Source organism: Lissotriton helveticus, chromosome 5_1, assembly GCF_964261635.1.
Source record: "Lissotriton helveticus chromosome 5_1, aLisHel1.1, whole genome shotgun sequence".
Lineage (NCBI taxonomy): Eukaryota > Metazoa > Chordata > Amphibia > Caudata > Salamandridae > Lissotriton > Lissotriton helveticus.
The window spans coordinates 305771190-305793874 of NC_136065.1; the positions used below are offsets into that span (position 1 = coordinate 305771190).

The 22685-nt window shown below is 43.6% G+C and overlaps 1 protein-coding gene across 1 annotated transcript in view; it reads right to left on the reverse strand.

The window, feature by feature from the left end:
* Window positions 1-22685, reverse strand: part of CA6 (carbonic anhydrase 6) — a 95454-nt gene that overhangs the window by 43919 nt on the left and 28850 nt on the right. The window contains exons 2-4 of the mRNA XM_078642308.1: window positions 17140-17322; window positions 13489-13637; window positions 2440-2535 (exon numbers count right to left, since the gene is read on the reverse strand). Of these exons, the coding sequence (XP_078498434.1) occupies window positions 2440-2535; window positions 13489-13637; window positions 17140-17322 (428 nt within the window). The remainder of the gene's footprint in view (window positions 1-2439; window positions 2536-13488; window positions 13638-17139; window positions 17323-22685) is intronic.

Here is a 22685-nt window from a genome sequence, read left to right on the forward strand (position 1 = left end):
AGATGTCCTCACAATCAGGTGCAGGCAGCTTGGAGAGGCAATTTCGGGACAGTTGGGTCACTCACATAGTGCCTTGACAGGTGCTTGCTTTCTTGGTTGTTGGTGTCTCGAGTGGACTCTTCGTGTCACTGTATGCTGCAAGGGGTCAAGTACCCCAGGTATTGGTGCAGCATGGCTCCGGTAGATCCTGGTGTCTTCACACTTGATTAGGAGACAGATCAGATCCTCTGGAGCTGGTGTACCACTTTTCGTTTGGATACTACTAAGAGGTTGCCGGGGAGAAGCAAGTCGACACACCGGACTTCGCGGGTTCAGTGCCTGCAGTCCGAGGGGAGCAGTACCTCTCCTCCAAGGGAGTTCTTTGGCAATTTGTAGAAGGCTGGAGGAGCTCCAGTATTCTAGAGGCCTCGCAGTTTGGATGAGACAGCACACCACGATTGACGTGTCCTTAAGGCGGAAGGCAGAGTTTAGAGCCAAAATTCTGCAGCCGGGCTTCAGTTCTCGGGTCAGCAGCTCTTCTGTGTCCGTATATTCTTTGTGTCCATCAAATTTAAATTGCAAGTTCTAGGAATGCCACCTAAATACTACATTTAGGGGTGTTAAAGGGGAGACAGGTGGTAGCCAATGGGCTACCTACCTTTAGGGTTTCTACACCATCTAAGTGACCACTTCCTGTGGGAAGGGACACTACCCTAGCCCCGATAGGCTAATTCCTGCCATCCCAAGATGGAGGAATTGGAAAAGTAGTGTCCACATCACCGGCCCCACCTTAGGGGTGGTGCTGGCTGAATGTGGGCACACTTCCTTCTCTAACTAATTTTCTCAACTGTCCTCCCACCAGATGTGGAGCAGGACAGGGGAGTTGGTATCCTCCACTATTTGGAGATGCCTGGCTTACACTTCAAAGGCGGCATCGCCTTCAAAGCTTCCCGCCTTGGAATGCCATTCCAGCCTGGAGGAGGTGTGAAGCACCTACGCCCAGAGCAGGCTTTGTTCCTGGCCTCAGCGAGAGCTGACCCTCACCCCATGAGGTCAGAAATATGTCTGGTGGTGACAGGCTAGCTAAGATTAGTCAGTGACCAGACCAGTGTTTGGTAGGTTTTCAGGGGATCCTCTAAATGGGTCCTCTGTGTGTATTTATTATTAAATCCAACACTGGCAGCAGTGAGGATTTATTAATACGAGATGTTTGTTATCAAACACCTTAGGAGACATTGAAGCCGTCATAAAGCTAGGAACCTCATAATGACAAGTATCCAGCCCATGCACTCACTCTCTATGGCTTCCCTGTGCACTTACAATATCCAAGAATGGACTTAGACATTGTAGGGACATATCAGTTCATACAGATATGCCCAAACATGGCATATAGTGCACTCCGCCTGAAGTAGGGTGACTTACCTGTACCTCATGCCGTGTCTGTAGGCATTGCACACAGGGCAGTGTGTCATGTCAACTCTTCTGTTTTCTCCACATCGAGACACGCAGCCTGCAATGGCAGTTTGCATGGTCTTGGTAAGAGGTCCCTAGGGTAGCATCATTTGTGCCTCAGCCCTCTTCAGTACCAATGCCCTAGGTGTCAGGGGTACCATTTACTAGGAACTTACAGGGGTTGCTGAAGTTATGCCAATCGTGGTGCAGTTTTAGGAAAGAGATCTGGCACTGAGAACCTGGTTGGCAGGGTTCCAGTGCACCTACATTCCAAATCACATTATGCACCAAGCAAAAAGTGGGGGGTGACCATGTCAAAAAGGCACTTTCCTAACTTAGCCGAAGGGGATGTGTTTGATAAATGAGAGGGGTGTGAGGAATGCAGGCAAAAAATATCTGCCGAAAATTGGTCAAGATATGTTAGAGGTAGAGGCGGATACAGTATACAGGATATAAGTGAATGAGGAGTGAGGATTGTAGGTAAAATGTGTGAAGGATACAGGTCAATAATGAGTGTGAGGCAAGTCAGCTAGATGTGAGGGACACAAATTACAGGTGAACAAGGTGTGAAAGTTATAGGTAAATGCGGTGGGATGGATACAATTTGGTTGTGAAGGAGACTAGTGAATGGTGACTGAGCTGCGATGGATATAGGTAAAACATGTGAGGGGTAGTGGTGAATGAGATGCAAGAGGGATCGGTTATCGAGATGTGATGAGTACAGGAGCAAGAGGTGTTTGTGGGGTTCAGGAGAATCAGGTGTGAGCAGTAAATGTGAACTAGGAGTGAGGGCTCTAAGAGGTAAGGAGACAGGTAAACGAAGTTTGAGGGATACAGGTATTTGAGTTGCAGGATAGAGGTAACAAAATGTGACACGTAAAGTAAACCAAGTGAGAGATGAGGGTAAAAGAGGTATGCAGGACACAGGTAATCGAGGTGAATATGGTGCCATGGAGAAGGGTATATGAGAATGTTCACTCTTATGTATTACCCCTCCTTCCCACATACCACATAGAGGAACGCCAGCACAGCCAGGCCCTTTTCCTTGTCTTTCGCCTCGCTGACATCCCCATACAGGTCCGAGTTAAAATGGACGATGTGAAGCTGTGGACACAGAACAAGTTAGTGAATACTTTTTAGAGGCCCCAGGATGATGAGAGCAGGTTAGTGAATCCTATAGAGGTCCATAGGAGATATGGGCAGTTTATTGAATCCTAGAGTGAGACATAAGACCAGGTTAATAAAAACAATGGAGGTCCTCAGGAGATGAGAACAGGTTAGTAAATCCTAACGAAGCACCATAAGACCTGAGACCAGTTTTGTGACAGTGCACACTGGCTGATGATACTAGATTAGCAAATCCAAGAGTTTCCCCTGGAAAATAAAGCCAGGTTAGTGAACACACGTGAGGCCCTTCAGCAATGAGACCACATTAATGAATACAATAGAGACACCTTGGAGATGATACCACTCTAGTGAATGCAACAGGGGTCCCTCGGAGATGAGACTAAGGGCCTGATTATGATGGCGGTCCGACTTTTGTCCGACCGCCATCCTGTCGGGAATAGGACCACCCGACTAGCTGTCCGCGGTCCCGCCACAGGGATTACGATGCGACCGCCATGGAGGCAGTCGCAGTGTGTATGTTTTGCGGTGTGTGTTGCGGGCTGCAAGCACATGTCGCAGCACAAAAAATACACAGTTTGCATATCCCTGCACTAAGTGGCAGGCACCATGCGGTGAGAGCCTGCCACACTGTGGCCCTCCAGGCTGAGAGCATGGAGGGAAGCGGGGCCCGCTAGAGGCACCCATAGTCTCTTTCCACCTGCCTTTTCATGGCGGGTTAACCGCCATGAAACGGCCGGCGGAAAGGGACACTGTAAACCCTACAGCGGTGCATGAGCAGGCACTGCCACTGTTGTAGGGATTCAAGTCCTTCCGACGCACCGACTGGCTCCTTGAGCCCATCGGATGCCTGGGAGTCGGTCACATTGTAATGTGGCAGGCGGACCTCCATGCTCCAATAGTGGTGGGACCAACACCAACAGGCTGACGGTTGCAGGCCCACCGCCATCATAATCAGGCCCTAAGTTCCTGTGAGATGAGGCCAGGATAGGGAATCCTGAAGTAGCTCCTGCCCAGGGAATGCATGTAAGGCCTCCGGGAGATGAGGGCAGATTAGTGAACTCAAGAGCAGCACCTCAGAACTGAGGCCAGGTCAGTGAAAAGAAGAGAAGGCCCTCACTGATGAGACCAGATCAGTAAATCTGTGAGCGGCCTCCCGCAGATGACACCAGGTTAGTCATTACAAGAGAGACCACTCTGAGAAAAGACCAGGTTAGTGACTTCTTCAAAGAAAATGTATTGTTCAGTTAATTAAAGCGATTAAAATATTAAAAATATAGTTACGTCATGAAATATAAAAATATTAAAATCATCAAGTTAGTAATATTTCAGTAAATGCGTACAATATATAATACAACATGCTCTCACAAATATAACCCTTCTGTCTCTGACTTTGTGAGTCCTGGCTAGTGATGCCTGCCAGGTTACTGAATGCAAGAGAGGACTCTGAGTGCTGAGACTATATTAGTATGAGTGGCCCTGGGATGCGTGTCTAGGTGAGTGAATATGAGAGATCATGTGAGAGGCTGCCGGGAGAAAAAAACAGGTTATTGAATACTGGCAAGTCCCTTCTGAGACGAAGCCAGGCTAGTGATTACAAGACTGGCTCCTGGGAGATGAAACAAAGTTAATGACCACAACAGACACTCCTGAGAGATGAGGCGACACGAGGGTTGTCTGACAGAATATCGATAACAAAAATATTGTGTGTACAGAATATTGTGTCAAAAATATCGTGGACAAAAATATTGAGAAGGTAAGTGCAAATAAGTATAGATTTACTATTCTTAACTCCACAACTACGTGCCTTGGAGATATATATCTATTTTTAAGGAACCAATTATATGTGGACTTATGTATAGTAAAACTTTGCTTTCCCTTTGAAACTTACCTTTACGATATTTTTGTCTCTGATGTTATTGACGCAATATTTTATCCACACATTATTTTTAACTCAATATTTTGTCTAAATTCCAACATGAGGCAGGATAAATGAAAATATGGGCGGCCCCTCTGAAGTACCAGGTTAGTGAATACAAGCTAGGCGTTTGAGTGATAAGGCCAGGTTAGGGAATATGAGAGAAGTCACCTTTAAGATATGGCCAGGTTTGTGAATACAAGAAAGGCCCATTCAAAATAGGACCAGGGTAGTGAATATGAGAAAACTTTGGATATGAAAATATACACCAGCTTCTCCTCTAGGATCAACCTGGTAGATTAATGAGATTTACTGGGGAGAGGGGTTGGCCTAACGGCTAAGGCGCTCGACCTCGGACCTGGGGATCTGGGTTCGAGTCTCGGTAACGACGCCAAAAACCTCCTGTGATTCTGGGCAAATCACTTAATCTCCCCGTGCCTAAAAAAAAATGAAAGTCCTCATGTAACGTAACTGGTGCTATGTAAAGCGCTCTGATACCTGATTCGGTTCGGGTCTAGTTCGCGGTATATAAAACTCTGCAAAAAAAAAAAAAATTCTCTAATAACCCCTCCCCCATGATGAAATATGCTACGAAGTCTCTCAGTAGTCACCTGGGGACGAGATCTGATTGGTGAATCCTATTACGGTGGCGCTTGTCAAACTGATCCCCATAGCTGACTGTAGGGAGAGCCAAGCAGTCTCAAAGATGGTTTTGAGTGCCCTCCCAGCCGCGATATTGAAAAAACAGTTTGTAACAATAAGAGTGGCTACCTCAACCATAGGAAACAATGGTACAATGTCAGCCACTGCTTCAACTTCAACAATAACCATTGTCGACTGTTAATGTGTGTCAGTTCAGCACCTTAGCTCCGTCAAGCCCAAGGGAATAACTTCTATGGTCATCTATATCAAACATGGTGAGGATAGGAGCCCTATCGGCCCTTGTCTTATCCTCTATGTTTTTAATAATGAAAAGTGCAGGTGAGGTAAAGACAAGATCTGGAGAAGGAGGATCTTTCATTCCAGGTGGAGAGACTGTCCAATTTTTTTCTGCTCAGGAAAACAGGACAACTGCATACACTGTCGGGGTGTAAATTAGGGGTGGGCATAACTGGTGTAATTCTCTCTAACGTAATTACTTGTAATTACTGCACAGTTTGTGGCCTTATAGAGAGGGGCATGTGGTACAGTCTTGTGGTTATGTCATTGTTCAGTGTTTATATTCTGACCTATTATTGGTGGTCAGGGCATTCTATGACCATACATTGTAAGTGTCCTTTTAATTGGCGAATGCAATATTCTAGAGGAGGATGCTCGAGCGTAATGCTCTGGGATGGTTAGCAGTTGAAGCAATCTTCTGGGCGTCTTGTACCTGTATCTATCCTTTGACTTCTATGCCAGTACAACATTTTACTGGTTCTGTTCTACGCGCCTCCATCACTTCAGGGTTTTTCCCTGGAAATTAACTGGGTGGGTGGCACTGGCAATTCAGCCATATCCTCTAATCCGAAACACCCCAGCAGAATGGTAGTTGGTAGGGGCAGGACACCCATTTCCATAACTGCAGTTGAAATGTTAGTAGTGCTGAAAAGACCATAGCCACACCCTCTTTAATTTTGCATTCCTTTTCCAGCCACAGGCATCACCACCTCGCCAACGATGAGGACAGCTCTGTGGGAGTGGTGTGGTGTGGGGGTGCTGGGAGATCTCAAAGTGTACGAGGTCCACCCTGCTGGTGCCAAACCTTATGGAGAGCAAATCCTTAGGTCTTGAAAATATAGTCGTTTGTAATCGGGAGGTGGGCTTAGGTGGGGGCTTTATATACACAGAGGTTTTGCAGGGTGATGCATGGAGAGACTTGGTTTCAGAGTACTTGGTACAAAAGGGGGTACCCACATAGAAGGAGGGCGTGGTGAGCATAGTTAAACCATCGGAGAATGTTTCTAATGAACTGAGGGAAAACTGGTGCCACTAGAATATTATTCCATGTTTGACTTACTGCCTGGTGTGACATGGCTGACGATTTACCCTCAGGCAGGGAAGACCTGAGTGGATCAATAGAATAAACTCCTAAACAGTACTTAATTTGAGCCGGTGGTTGCCGGTGGAGCCCACCAGTCATTTACTGAGAGCAAGTGAGAGAAAATACATACATGGGAAAGGAGGAGGGCGAGAAAGATGGAAAAGCCATAACAAGGGGAGACAGTAGGAACTTGCAGAAGTGAGATAAAAGAGCTTGAGTGCCTGATAGTGGATTAAAGAGGCATGAGGTGGATTCAAGGCTATGCAGCATTGGTATTGGGCTGCCCGTCATTTAATAGCACTGGCCGTGGACTTCTAAGCAGAGCTAAGGGCACCAGCACTCATTCTTTTACAAACAAAGCCCTGCTCCAAAGGCACAAGCCAACAAGGCCCATAAACAAATGGCCCAGTGGACTTGGTATCTATCATGGACTCATATGTGCTGGCAGAGGCACTGTCTCCTAAACGCTGAAGATTCAGAAACTCCATGAGAGTCACAGAGAAGACAGCTGGTGCTATTATGATCAGGAATTTAGGATGCACAAGCAGAGGTAACCATGGATATCATGAGTTACTGCCAGGGATAGGCCACCTAGCGAGATCTTTCGGTTTGGCCCCTCCGTTGAGGGGGCATGGCACGAAAGGAATTGGGAATTCCAGGTACTGCAAGTCCAGAAACAGCTGTATTTTCATTAGTGTAACTGGTGTGGAAGAGGGAACCCAAGAATTGAAGCATATTCATAGACAAGGAGACAAGTATTATTGGTACAACCAATATGGAGGCAAGGACTTTGCTTCCACAGTGGAAGTTAAGAACCAGGATACACACATGCCAAGAAGAAGTGACATGGTGGAGGGGTTTACTGGAAGTAGAAACAGACCGCAGACCCCTGTAGGGATCTCGGGGCTAGGCAGAGCACTAACTCCAGAAAAGAGGATTTCACTAAAGGGATTCGTTATCCCATACCTGGGTCAAGAGAACCATTTGCGGACCATTAGTATGAAATCAGTAACATACCAGAGATCTGATGAGACTATACAGAAGGAGTGTGAGCTAGGGAGGAAAACAGACCTCTTTACCGCACCGCCATTGCAAGATTTCAGGTTTTTGCCTTTGGGCCAAATAAACGTATCAGTAATCCCATATGATACAGCATTTGCTGCTCCCAAAAAGGAACTCAGTGAACCACTGCTCAATAGGGAAGCGTATTTAGTATCCTGTTGTTCATTTGACAGTGTTGAGGACCTAGTGCAAGAGTTAAGCTTATGGATCTTGCTGGACATCAAATTTCCCTCTGGTTTGCTGTTGGTGCATCCTGAGAGCTACTCATTATTGGAGTTTGCAGTAAAAGGGCGGGAGAATTCTATCTGAGGTGAACGATTTCTGGTATCTACGAGTGGATTTCAACAGTGCAGAGCAGGAATATCGACGTATAAATATCGGGGACATATATATCGCTGCAAAAATATCGTGGGGAAGAAATATCGACAACATAAATATCGTGGGAAAGAATATCGACTGACAGGTAAGTAATATCGATTTCAAAAACATCGACGTCTTAAATATCATTTACAAAAATATAGTTGACAAAAATATCGAATTATTAATAATTGTATGTATTTTAGTGTGTTTAATGAGAATTGTTTGTTATTTTATTATATGTTTTAAAATGTTAGTAGTTATTCATTTATTTTAAGTTTAATTTTGTGTTTTTAGTTCCGTAGCGGGTTGCGGGTTTATAGGGGAATAGGGTGGGAAGTAATTTCATTATATAGATTTAAATTATAATTTATAGTAGTTAATATTTTTTTTTAAATTGAATTTTGCGTTTTTAGTTCCGTAACGGGTTGTGGGTTTATAGGGGAATAGGGTTGAAGTAATTTAATTATATAAAATGTACTGAATAATTTTTTTTTTTTTTGAAGAGTTTTATATAGCGCGAACTTGACCCGAACCGAATCAGGTATCAGGTATCAGAGCGCTTTACATAGCACCAGTTACGTTACATTAGGACGGACACACATTCATTTTAGGCACGGGGAGATTAAGTGATTTGCCCAGAATCACAGGAGGTTTTTGGCGTCGTTACCGAGACTCGAACCCAGATCCCCAGGTCCGAGGTCGAGCGCCCTAGCCGTTAAGCCAACTCCTCTCCCCGTATTGATTAATTTGTTAATTGATTAATTAATAATAGTTTAATAATTAATTGTCAATTAATTTCAATTAATCAATTAATAATTCATTATGTTCATTGTTTAATTAGTTTTAGGTGTGTGTTGTGGTGTTTTTATGTGTACAAGGTGTGAAGGGTGGTAAGTAATTAATTTTGTATTGATTAATTATTAAATATTTATCAATTAATTTCCATTAATTAATTAATACTTATTAATTGTAATTGTGTAATTAGTTTCAGGTGTGTGTTATGGATATTATAGCATTAATTAATGTGTAATGAATGACTTTTATTATCTTTGTTAATAATAATATATTTAATTTTATATAAAATATGTTAATATTGGAAATTAAATTTAATAAAAATGTTGATGTTTTTGATTTTTATTGTTGTGGGATCCAGCACTTTCCCTACTGTTGCACTCACTGGAGCGGTAATATTAATTTTATATAAAATATGTTAATATTAGAAATTAAATTTAATAAAAATGTTGCTGTTTTTGATTTTTATTGTTGTGGGATGCAGCACTTTCCCTACTGTTGCACTCACTGGAGTGGTAATATTAATTTTTACCCCTACACTATCCAACGCTTTCCCTACTGTTGCACTCACTGGAGTGGGAATAGTAACAAGCGCTTTCCCTAATGTTGCACTCACTAGAGTGGGAACAGTAATTTTTACCCCTGTGCTATCCAGTGCTTTCCCTACTGTTGCACTCACTGGAGTGGGAATAGTATTTTTTACCCCTACGCTATCCAGCGCTTTTCCTACTGTTGCACTCACTGGAGTGGGAATAGTAATTTTTACCCCTACGCTATCCAGTGCTTTCACTACTGTTGCACTCACTGGAGTGGGAATAGTAATTTTTACCCCTATGCTATCCAACGCTTTCCCTACTGTTGCACTCACTGGAGTGGGAATAGTAATTTTTACCCCTACGCTATCCAGCGCCTTCTCTACTGTTGCACACACTGAAGTGGGAATAGTAATTTCTATCCCTACGCTATCCAGCGCTTTCCCTACTATTGCACTCACTGAAGTGGGAATAGTAATTTTTACCCCTCCGCTATCAACGCTTTCCCTACTGTTGCACTCACTGGAGTGGGAATAGTCATTTTTACACCTACGCTATCCAATGTTTCCACTACTATTGTGTTTTTTTTGTTATTAAGTGTATTTATTTTTTTATAGTTTAATGAGTTAAATATAGAATATTTTATTTAATTTTAAATTATTTATATATGTGTATATTTTTTTAATATAATTTAAAATGTTTATCAATTAAATAAAGATAATAGTTAATAAAATGTATTTAAGTAAATATATGTATATGTACACATTTGTTTGTGTTTATATTTATTAAATTACGTTTATTAGTTATAATTAGTTAAAATATATATTACATTTAATTTATTTTGTTAATATTATTAATATTATTTGATTAATTTTAATTAAGTTATGTATTTTTTAAGTCGATATTTTTTACTTCTATATTTTTTACATCGATATTTTTGTGCCGATATTATTGTACTTACCTATTTATGTATAGGAAGTCAAAATTTTTGTTATCGATATTTTCACATCGATATTTTTTCTTCGATATTTTTTTCTTCGATATTTTAACATGGAACCGATTTCAACACCTTTTTGTACTGAGGGAGCAAGCACCCAGGTGGATTGGCGTTAGTCATCAAGCCATCACCTGGATGACTTCTTGTTACTGGAGGAGGCTGGGACAGGCCACTGCAGCATTCTGATGGAGCCAGGAGGAGATGACAAGGATGACTGGTAGTACTAGTGGCACATAAGGGAGAAGGCACAGTTACCGGCCTCGCATTCTTTGGGTTTTTGATCTGTACTTGGTCAAGCAGGAATCAGAGTGCCCTAAGGAGAAAGTTGAAGCATCCAGGGAGTCGGTCAGAGGTTGTTTGTTCAGCATGAAATCCATGATTTGTTAGCTGTTATTCCTCTCGGGAGACTTTAATTTTGCAACACAAGTCATTCCATGGGAAATTGGGGCCATGAAAAATAAGTGAGGAATGGCCTAGGCATTTGGGAGTAATTTCTGGAGAATATAAGATGTGTTTCAATCTGTTGAGGTCACACAGCCTCCAGTGATGCCTTGATGCTTTATACTCCTGCAGCACAGGGAGTTAGGGCTTGGGAGCTCTCTTCTGGTGGCAAATGGTAAACGTTGGAGGGAAGAACATCATCAACCTATAACTCTTCCTTGTGATAGTGGCCTTTATGGTTTGGGGGAAAGATCTGGCAAGCAGGAGCATTTCCTTTTGTCAGAGAGCTTGTCGATTGTGTGGGGTGTGAACATTCAGCAGTCTGCACAAACATCCTTAGGTTGACCAGTATTGTATGTATCTTAAGAATATGACATTCACAACAAAGTTTGTGGAGGAGTACAGGATTTACTTAGCTGGCTCAATTTAAGTGAAAGGATTTCTGAAGATTGGTGCCAGAGGCAGCACTCTTGCAGTAACGTGTTTGGGGCACTGGATACCCAGGCTGAATAAGCTAGTGGTGAGGTCAATCTCGCAAGGGTTGTTCCGTAACTATGATGTGGGCATTGAGGATGCTTGTAAATGGCACACAACTGAGTACAGAAGAAACAGCACATTGGCAGTGGAGCATCTCAATTGCAGAGTTTGTGTTGTGGGTCTGGAAGTACAGGAGGTCAAACTAGAGAGTGGGATCGAGGTGTATGCATTAGCATTTTTAACAGATATTAGGAAAAAAGGGAGACTTGCGGAATGGTTTAAATGTTGACAGGGTAGAGCAGATCCATTGTGAAGAGGTGAGTAGTGACAATGGAAATATTGGCTCATATTGTACTTATTCCAGGATGAGTTTGCACTGTTTTATATAAGGCCCGCTTCCTCAGGTGTGCATTCTTGATGTTCTTGAAAGTAGCAAATCAAGTAGGTGAGTTGTCAGTAAAGGGAAAGGGCATCGGAGCAACAACGATGGTTCAGAAGTTGGATCACACAAACATAGCGCAATTTCGACTAGTCCAGGAAATCTGTACACGCAGCTCAATGTCATTAAGACCCAAGAACGAGTTTTAAGCGTCAGAGAAAGGACTTGTGCCCAGTCGAACTGAGACAGGGAGCTGTAGGGGAAGACTGGGCTGAGGCCCGCTCAAGTTGGTTATTCCTACAGCATTATAAAGCCCCCGAGTTTAAGAAAGGGCTTAAAAATCAACATACACAAAATGTATCCTGCCACTTGGAGCTATTAAAATGAGTAATGGCTGTTTATCTCTATATCCTAATAAATAGAAGAGCCATGTGCCTTATTCGTCCAAAGGTGCTGTTAAATAGCACATATTCTGCACTGTGTACTCAGACGTTCTGTTAAATAGCATAGAGCAGCTGCCGTTTGCTACTGGGTGCTCCACTCTTAAAATAGTCCTGTTGCACAGGTCCAAGAAATGTGTCTTATCTACTGAACCAAGTGGCACCTGCCATTGTTTACTAAAAATGAAATTGGAGCATACACGAATCATGCATGCACATATGTCCAAATGCATGCACGTGCCTACTTGATGATGCGGCGCCAGTAGTGTCATGACGAGTATACACCGCGCGTGTCGCGTCATGACACATATTTGGCTTTTTTTTTTTGGGGCGACGGTGCAAGCCAAAGCCAACAGGTTACAATGGCGAGAAATATTGACTTTGCCAATGCTTGTTGTTACAGATGACGTTCAGGAGAAACCAGACTGAATATGAAAAAGGAAGTGCCAGCTCGCTTGTGCAAGGGATAATAAAAGTGTTGCTTTTTCTGTTTGTTGTATGTTAAAATTCTGGCCACAACCTACAAAGTTCAGTATTGCAACAGAACACATTTTTTTTTTAAACATAGAACCCCAAACAATGCACAATGCCAAACAGAAGCCCACACACACATCTAAAACATTTACATTTTTTTACAGGGTCTCACACACAGTGATCTAGCTGTTGCACCTGGAGTATTGTCTGTGCTAAGTATGTAACTTGTGTTCAATATATCCAAACCATGGTATACATGGTGTCAAGCATCACTCTGAGCCACGTATCTCACACTGCTACTTGTTTGTCACAACTCTGTTGTGTATCTAAGACTGCATAAGGTAGCCCCTCTGTGCCAGATGCCTCAGTCCACCCAGGTCTCAGAATGTTCTAAGTATCTCTCACTGCGACACATCTCACATTATGCCAACCCTGCCATCGCAGATCCCTCCTGTTCCATTTAACTTGTTTGTCAAGTACATCACACCTGCCCCAGATAGATTGCGCGTGTGCAGGTTTCTCTTACTGGGCAAGGTCTTCAAGCAATTTTAGCTACTTACCCAGATCTGAGACTGAGGTGAGTGTCTGAAAAGTTTCAGCGCTCCGTCCATCATCTCCTTGTGCTTCCTTTGTTCGTCCTAAGTTGGCAGGGTATGCCCTGATGTGGGTCCCTTGCTCACTTTGCCACTGGATTCAAGCTAGCCTGGCTGATGAGGGCTGTTACTCCGAAACCGGTCACAGGATGCTTGTTTACGGTCCAGGGAAGACCTGGCTTGGAAGTTCGGACTGGACTGTTCCCATGAGGCACAGGGTCAAGATAGATTTGCATATGCCTGGGTCTGAACTGGGGTGACGAAGCGAGCTAAAGAATGATGATGGATTAAACTCAGACCTGTGACTGGGGGTGAGTGTCTGAAAAGTTTCAGTCTTCCGTCCATCATCTCTTATGTTTTCTCAGCCCCTTACAATGTACCAGTTATCACATGTTGCCCCGGCCTCTTCTGTCCCCAGTATTTAACATTGCGCCCCATCTTACCTCAGCGAGGTATCTCATCCCATCCACTGTGTGCTCTGAGCCGCTCGTCTCCAGGTCCAGGCCCCCCCAGTGGAGGTGCATCTGCACTGCTGTGTAGTTGTTAGGCAGCCCGTTGGTGATCTTCATGGAAGGAGGCAAATCAATCTGCACTGAGAGGAAAATCAATGATGAAAAGCCATGAATACCTGTCACTCAGTGAGCATGTGCTGCTAAATGAAGGACCAGTGTTCACCTTGGTGGGGTTGGTTGTGGCATAAGAGCATCTAAGCAGGGGCAAGGACAGTCGGCCTCGGTGGGGATGGTTGCCCCTCAAAAGGGCATGGCCAAACACATGTGCACACCTGCCCTGTGTCCCGCACTTATCTGCTGCGTCAAATGCTCCACTTCTTTGTCTGAAGGAGATGGGACCCGCTTATAAAAACCACAGCCATATTAAGCTGCTAAGAAAGGCTCCTTTCCCAGGTAGCTGTGAGACAAAGATAGGCTGCATGGAATGATGCAAGAAGTCCCGAGGGTGTCCAGAATATTGACAACACGTGCTGTTGACTGTTTTTTTGTGGAATGTATATGGGAAGGAGGTGCTGCAGCTGACTACACTGAATGAGCCCTGAAATAGCAGGGGAATTGTCTTTCACCAGCAGGATAACGACCCAGACCGTTATTGCGATATTAAATTGAACATTATTCATTTAAGATGTCTATAATTATATTTCAGCAAGTTTAGGTTTTGGTGACCGGATTTAATTTTTACGTTTCATTGTTTTGGCTTATGCGGCTATAAGTGAGAAATGTAATGCACTTTCCTATGTACAGACTTGAGTTAAAAGTGTCAACCAAGCCAAGAGACTTTTTGATTTCTGTCATGCAGTTACTTTTAAACAAACGTCTCTGGTGCACATATTTCTTAATCAATTAGCAAAATGTAATTTGACCATCTTTACAATAATTGCTGGTTTTATAATTGCGGCAGTTTGCATTAAAGTATAATAACCTAGTACCTACTACCTTTAATGCTACAAAGGGTTACCCAATTGCGTTAATGGTCAGTCATCCTCACAATCATATTCCCAAATAGTAAACTTAGTCAAACTCGCCTTAACTAGCGGTCCCTTACTTTGTGTGTTGGGTTCCTCTCTTATTATCTTGTCACATACACAGCTGCTGTTTCCCTAATGTTCCCAAATTTGGAAAAAGAGGAGGACAGGGGAATACGTTTGAGAAATGATTGCAACAATATCGACACATCGGTCCCCTGGTATTATGAACCATATCTACTGGTTCAAAGTTCCAAACTGCCCACTGCACTTCCGCAGGTGGGATGGGGCAGGTAGAAGGCAGAATTGGACTATGAAACTTTATCGATCGGTCCTGGGGCAGTATGTGGTGACTGGGCTATGTCCACGGTGGATACGATTTGGGGGGATTAAAACACACCCAGACGGCCAGCAAAATATCTAGCCATGCATATATCATTTAAGGACATTAAGGGCCCTATTTAGAGGAGAGATGTATAGAGGTAAACCTCCAAAAGTACAAGGTACTCATAGCCTGCATATAAACATCTTCTGATGACTCCATGCGCATAGCGTCTCCACATGTGTTGTTCTTGAATGTGATGATAAAAAAGTTGTCCACCTCAAATGTGAAAAGTAACTAGGCAGGGGCTTAGACAAGGCAGATGCGCAGTTCGGCGGGGTTGGTTGTGGCAACATGCACCTCATCAGGGGCTCGTAAAGAGGGGGTGTGCACCCCGATGTGGTTGGTTGTGTGATTGGATATGCCTGGACAAAGCAAGAGGCCCCCATGGCGGTGTTAGCTGCGCCTCTACAGGGGCACGGACACAAGGCTAGACTGGAAACCAAAATCAGCCCTGGCAAAAATGGTCTAACCAGCAGCACACTGCATGAGCCCGCACTAGAATAGGGTCAAGAGAGCAGAGTTGGAGGATAACAGCACATCCTACTCTGAAGTCAGCACCTGCCCTGCTGCCCACAGAGGAAATGTCAGGGGGCTGAATGCAGGGCCGGACTGCCCGTACCGAGCATCGGGCGTTTCCGAAGGAGGTTGGAAAGGAGGGGTGCGGTTTTGTTACTAGGGAACGGTTTTGCAACAGTGCTGCAATATCGTCCCAGTAACAAAATCATCAGGCCAGCATTATCCACTCAGCATTCCCTTCCGTTTACAGCCTCCCTGTGTTTTGAAATATGTTATGGTTTTAAAAGGGCAGTGTTCCTTGTGTATCCGGCAGTTTTCAGCAACAATAAAAGTATCAGATATCTCTGGTGATTACTATTCCTACTTGAGAGGTATCGGAGATTGGTCTAGTGGCAGTTATGACTCATCTAAGGTAGCGCAGCGGGTTAACGTGCCTGCTGCAAACAACGCATATCACAGAACTGTATTATTTATGTGCATAGCTCGGGGGTTACTGCTTTTTTGAAAGAGATACTTTTGTTATTGTGCAGTTCACAAGCTGCAATCGTAATCTAGCTCAGTGAGCTATCAACTGTCATCAAAGAGCTGCATGCAAACTGTAAGGAACAGGTTAGAACCATATGTTTTTTCCAGTCTTTCCTTATCCTTATGTTGCTTTAAAAGGGTTTATATGGGTAGACATAAATTCTAATTAGTAAAGCCAACCCTAACCACCGTGTTACATTTTGAATCCTGAGTTTGTGCTTCTACAGATGAAGCACTCTTAAAAACACCTACCTAGTCCCCTTTGTCTCATGTAACATTTTCTCTATGTGTGTTTGATATTAAGTGCTCCGACACGCTACACTGGTATGAGAAGCACTATAAAGCAAATGAAATACATGTGAGAGAGGGGCTACGGAGAAATGAGGGGCACTGTTGGAGGGTGGTAGTAAGGGAAACATCGATCGACTCGAACAAAGACTGTCATATCCTGATGCCCTCTAAGGTCATTATTTGCTTTGCTTCAAAAGCTAATACAATTGAATGAATAATGAAAAATGTGTTGTAGAATGCACCATTTTTGCCATTTGTCGCCATATTTTCTTGGAGGGAGAACCAACAAACCCCCTTATAGCAGGCAGGCTCGCTCACTCCCCTTCATTGCTACACAACATACTGAGCAGTAGCGGCCCAAGCAGGATAGCACAGTGGGACAGGTGGGGTGTGGGGGCGACAGTGACAGTAGCGGCCCAAGCAGGTAAGCACGGTAGGGCGGGCGGTGAAAGTGACATATGATAGGATAGGGAATGTAAAATAAATCATTAAATAAAACCACTCACCTCGCGCTCGCCGCATCGCCAACTCGTCGTTGCGGTGAGCGCAATGTAAGTGGTTTTATTTCTTTATTTTACATTCCCTATTCCGTTGTTGGCCACTTTCACCCCCCTTCGCCCCCGGCAGCCACGCTTAGCTGCACGGGCCGCCACTGATTACTGAGTCTGCTCTGACAAAATTTGCCAGGGCGGCTTTGCGTTCTCAGTCCGGCCCTGGCTGAATGGCAGGTTTAGTCATGCCTGGACACAACTTGTGACACTTTGGTGGTTTCGCCTCTTGCATGTGGGCACTTGAGCAGCATTGTTGGGAGCAGTAGTAGTTGGGCGGTGTTGAAAGAACCGCTGCGTGAGTCAGCCAGTGCCACCTCCACGCCAAACCCAGCAGGTCCGCCAGCTGTACCTGAGTGGCCATTGTTGGTCATCGGAAAGTGGCCCTCCAGCAGCTCGTCGTAACCGCTCAGCTCCAGCTGCGGCAGATCCGGGTTGTGATTCACTTTGCGCCGCTGGATGTCGATGGGAGATTGGTGCTTGGCCGCGCATGTTGGGAAGGTTGCGCCCCAACTGGTTTCCGGTACTTCACCTTCTGCGTGGGGGAGAAAAACAGCTGGTGAGCATCCTGGCACCTGGACAAGACCAGGTTAAGGCTTGAGACTAAGTAAAATATGTACTGCTAATGGGTTCGCGAAGGCTGATGGGAAGTGGGGCAGAAGACAGTGAGACTATAACAACCACTAGGTCTCTCTACATTTCCTAGTTCCAGCCTTCTCTAATTAACACTAACATTATACTTGTGTTCCTAACACTGTTTTTCCACAGCTTTCCCAGACACATGCAAAGTGAACATTTCCAGTTGGATTCCAAGTCAGACTTTACAGTCTCTAACTAACCCTTACACTAGTATGACCTGGCAAAATCACATTGAGCTTCTCAAGAAAACTCTCGGAATCACACCCCTGGCCTAACAATTCTGAGTTTGTGGGAAATTTTATGTCAGAAGCACTGGAATAACACAAACAACCAGAACATGAGTGGCAGTTGTTGTTCACGATTCTTGTGCTTTTTGCGCTATATTTTTATGTGAAATGTTCCCCATTAACCAAAAAGGATTTGAGGACGTATTTTGCGCTCAAATAAGTTTTCTGTTCACGTATTTATATCAAATTTTTACAAAAACAAATTATATTTACCCTTACTTTATACATATTTTGTATTCTATGTAGTTCATTCATAAAGCGATATACTCAACTCAAAAGTTTACTTGGTATTATTGCTTCCCTGTGCCTCCAGCGGTGGTGCAGAAGAGTTGTTTTAAAATGCTATGCCCCTCAGCAGGGGGCCACCAGGCAACTTTAGGGTGGAGCCAGCCCATGAAGGGTCTTCCATGGTTCAAGATTACCTTAGGTAGCCTTGTGGGTCCAGTATTCATGGTTTCTATGGTCATTTGTGCTGACCAGGATTTATTATTCATCATCAGACTTTGACCCAGAGCAAGAGAGAAAGAAAGACAGAAAAGGGAGAAAGAAAAAGAGAAAGACAGGAAAACAGTAACAAAGCGAGACAGCCAGGTTGAAAATGAACTTGCATGAGTAAGATAAGGAGACTGGAAGTGTAGGGTGGTGGAAGAAGGGGGAATGAGCAGAAATCAAGACTAGGAGCTTTGGAATTTGACATCAACGGCATTCGGGAGCACCAATATCAGGCTCCCATGACAAACTTTGGGCACAGCACTTTTTGGAACAAATGAATCACTTAATCTTGTGATCAACTGCAAACTGGATCTGTAAACATGAATGAGTCCAAGAATGTATTATACACTGAGGTCTAAGTGAACTTTATAAACTGGATACACATGGTTAAAAGCAAAGTCACTGGAATTATGTGGCAATGCCGCACCAAAATATTCAGCTGGGTTGATAAAGTTAGGTGGCAAGAAAAGGAAACGAAAGGCCAAATTATGTGGGACAGTGTACAAGTATAGGAAAATAAAGCCTAATACATTATGCAAACAAAGGCAAATTGTGTCCCATATGGATTTGGAATACTTTTTAGGTATTTTAACACTTCCCACATAATGATACTATCCCAATACCAACAAATGCATATGTTACTAATAACAGAACTTATTCAAAATGATATTGACCAACAATGAAGCTTTTTATCTTGCAAGGAGTCAAAGGAACACCATATTATAAACACAATCCTTTCTACTTCCCAGCTTGAAACAAACTGTGTAAAGCACATACATTGTAGACAGCTTAAAATAGGCCTATCAGTACATAGTTCTTATAAAAGGTGGAACTTGTTTATTAAACGCCTCCCAGTTTGTTTCAAAACTGTTTTTCAGTTTTGGTTTACCTTTTGCTTACAGCAGTGGGCCCTTGGTAATACCTCTTCCATGGAGAAAACAGGATACTGCATTTTATATTTATTATGTAGTCATTCAGAGTGGGGATTTAATAATCAATGCACTAGACATTAAGAAGAGATGCAACATGTTTGTGATTCTTTGCAAGTCCGAGGATTATCTTGAAATCATTGCTACTTAAAGAACAGTGTCTTTAATGTAATCATTATTTTTTTGGAATAGTGAAACAAAACAATTTTATGAGAAAGAAGGAAGCATTGTCCACACTCCGTGAATTGTGTTTTATAATTTATGTTTGTTCCTTCTGGAGACAAAATCCATTCTCCAATCATTGAACCAGTGAACTTCTTCTGAGGCACAGCACTGCACCAAGCGTGCAGCAATTTATTAACATGTGAGCCACATGACCTAAAAACAATGCCTTTTTGGCAAAATCTGCAAGAATGAAACTGATGGTGCATTTTGGGGCAAGTGCTGCAAATATATATTTGTTGGGACAGAAAAGCCCCTTGATTGGCGATTGACGGGTACAATTCCCCTGAGTGCCCCCAACTGCAATGATGTCTGGATCGATCCATGGTGTTGATTTTTGTTGTCATGGGCGAACATAGATCATGCGTGTGTGCCATGATATAGGCCTGTGTCATGGACTGCGGTCTTGTTGGACTGGGAGGAGCACCCAAAGCGCTACCCTCATGGGGGTGAAAGGCTACAGCCTTAGCCAGCAGTTAAGCAGCACAATGGTGGCAGCATAATGTGTAGTGATCAGTAGAAGTGAAAAAGCCTTTTTACATGTGTCACTGGTGTGAGACCTACTGGCTCACTCATGTAAAGTTTCAATGCTGTGTGCTTAACTCAACTTTATCCTATATCAGGTTAGAATTAAAAGCTGTGCCGTGCAGGTATGTTATATGCATGTGCTGGGTGTATGTGTGCCTGTAAATGATACAATACTTGGAAGACTCTGGGTTCCATTTTGGAAGACCCAGGGTTGACTGGAGGAGCATGAGGACGTAATTCTCCCAAACAGATTTGCGGATTGCTGAATTCCTGTGAGCTAGGTGGGACACACTGACTGGAGGAAGGGAGACTAGAGCCAGGCTCTTCAGTATACTTCAATGTGCGCTCTTTGATTCATAGAGTTCACTGGAAGGGGCATGAGCACATCTCAGGAAGGAGATAGGGCTTGTATGAGAATCATAAAGAGTAGGTCTGCGGCAACCTTTTTAGACACATATCACTGTGGCTGACATGCAGATGTGAACCCGTAGGCACTCTTATGGCCATTCTCAGAGTCTCCGGTCATGCAAGTCCTGCTGGTGTGAGTACAACTGATTGATGGGCCAGTAGGTCCCAAGGGAACTTACATGCTAAATAGGGCATCCGCACTGGAACACTTTTGAATTTAATTGATTTTGGAGTAGGTCTCCTGAGACTCAGACTACTAGTTAGGACTAACCTGAATGTCGTCTATAGTGAATGGGGACTAACCACAACAGTTATCAAGAGGTGGAGTGAATAACCACAACAGTTATTGAGAGGTGGCGTGGGATTCAGGAACCCACCTATTGAAACAGTATAGCCCGAACTCATGGTACTGTGTGTATTGTTTGTGAATGCCGTATTCCACTTTAAATACTGCTTTCTAGGTCGCAGCCTACCAGACACCGCATCTGTCTGATTTGCTAACATCTTAGGGACATTCAAGCTTTACTGGGAATGCATTCCACTCATTGCTTACCATTGGCTTTGTGGTTTGTAACCCACATTTGCTTGCTATCTATTTGCTGGCTCTCTTTGTTTTAGGCTTGAGTCAATCCCTTCCTTTGTTCAAACACTATTTACTGTATTCTTCCACAAGTACTGGATTTCTATAAACAGGCCTTTCAATCTTGATCTTATATTGTCACATTTGCTGTGCATTCAATGACAGAGGTTGAATAACAGTCTTTGTCTTCCAGGATGTTTGGTGTTTACTTTCTTTCTCTGACTTCAAAGTGAGAGGATTTATGTGACAATCATGTTAGCTATTGAAGGCGTGCTTGAGGAAGGCTGTACAATGGGGTTTTTTCTAGCACACAACAAAATGTAAATGTCTGTAAATTAACTGTGCAGATATCTCAGGTTATATCAGAATTAGAAAAGCACAATAAAGCACATTTTTTTGGTAATTCTGAAATTGTGATGGAAACAAATATTTAAATATGATCAAAACAAATCAATACACTAGGTGATGACATTTACATACTGTTAGACCTGGCATCCTTGGTGTTTTTTCTCTTACCTTTTTGCCTCTGCCTCCTCTGTTTTGGCTCTGTGCTGGGTTTCTTTTTTTGCTGGTCTAGGTGCTTTGGGCACTTTGCCACTGCTGATCAGTGCCAAAGTGCAAGTGCTCTCTCTGTAAATTGTGAATATGGATTAAAGTTTCCATGATTGGCTTGTTTGACTTACCTGTAATTCCCTAGTAAAGTGCATGGTGTATGCCCAGGGCCTGTAAATCAAATGCTGCTAGTGGGCCTGCAGCACTGATTGTGCCACCCACGCAAGCAGCCTTTCCAAGGGGTCTCAGACCTGTGATTTCTGTGTTTGCATGCAGTCTCTAGTGCCATGTTGGCCTTGCAAGTGATCCCACTTTCCAGGCCCTAACCGTCTCTTTTATTACATGTGAGGCACCCCTCAGGTAGGCCTAAGGTACCCCCGTGGGTAGGGGGTCGTGTATGTGAAACATAGGACATGTACTGATGTGTGTGACATGTCCTGATAGTGAAATACAGTGCATTTCATTTTTCACTACTGAAAGACTATCTGTCTCGTAGGATAGAATGGGAGTTTATTTATAACATCTTATAAGTATAACTTCCCATTGGGACAACATTGACAGATGGAGCTTAGTATGCCTGAACTCAGAATATAAAAATGCATCTTTTACAAAATATGATTTTTCTATTGTGTGTTTGAAAATACCACTGTTTAGAAATTGGATCTTTTCTTGCTTAGCCATCCTGTGTGCCTCTGCTGATTTGTGGATTGACTGTCTGGCTTTGGAGTGACAGGGGCTGGGGATGTGCATTCACTGTAGACAGCCACTGGGGGAGGGGGGGCGGGTTTGAGGTGTGTCCTGCCTTTCCTAGATGATTCAGGGCTGAGATGAACAGACCTGGGCTCCATTTAGTGTAGTGAGAAGAGATTTCCTTGCACCTGAATGGGCCTGGTCTGCCTTACAAACTGCTGTTTCCACCTCCTGCCGGTAAACTGGACCAGAGCGGAAAGAACAGGTTTTGAATGAGCACAGAGCCTCTCTGCCACAAGAGAACAAAGAGAAATTGAGTATAAATATTGGGGCCCAGAACTTTAGAATACTTCAGGACTGCCAAGGAGAAGAGCTGGAAGCTAAAGGAGAACTATTGCCCCTTTGGTGTGTGCTTTCTGGGGTTGGGCTTCACTGACTCCTTCTGCCCAGAAGAGGACAAAGACTTGGTTGTGTGCTGTGTATCCTGCTTGAAGAAGATCTCCAACAGCTTGAAGTAGAGTTTGCCTCCTGTTCTGCAGTCTCAGGGACACAAAGACTCACCACCAGCTCC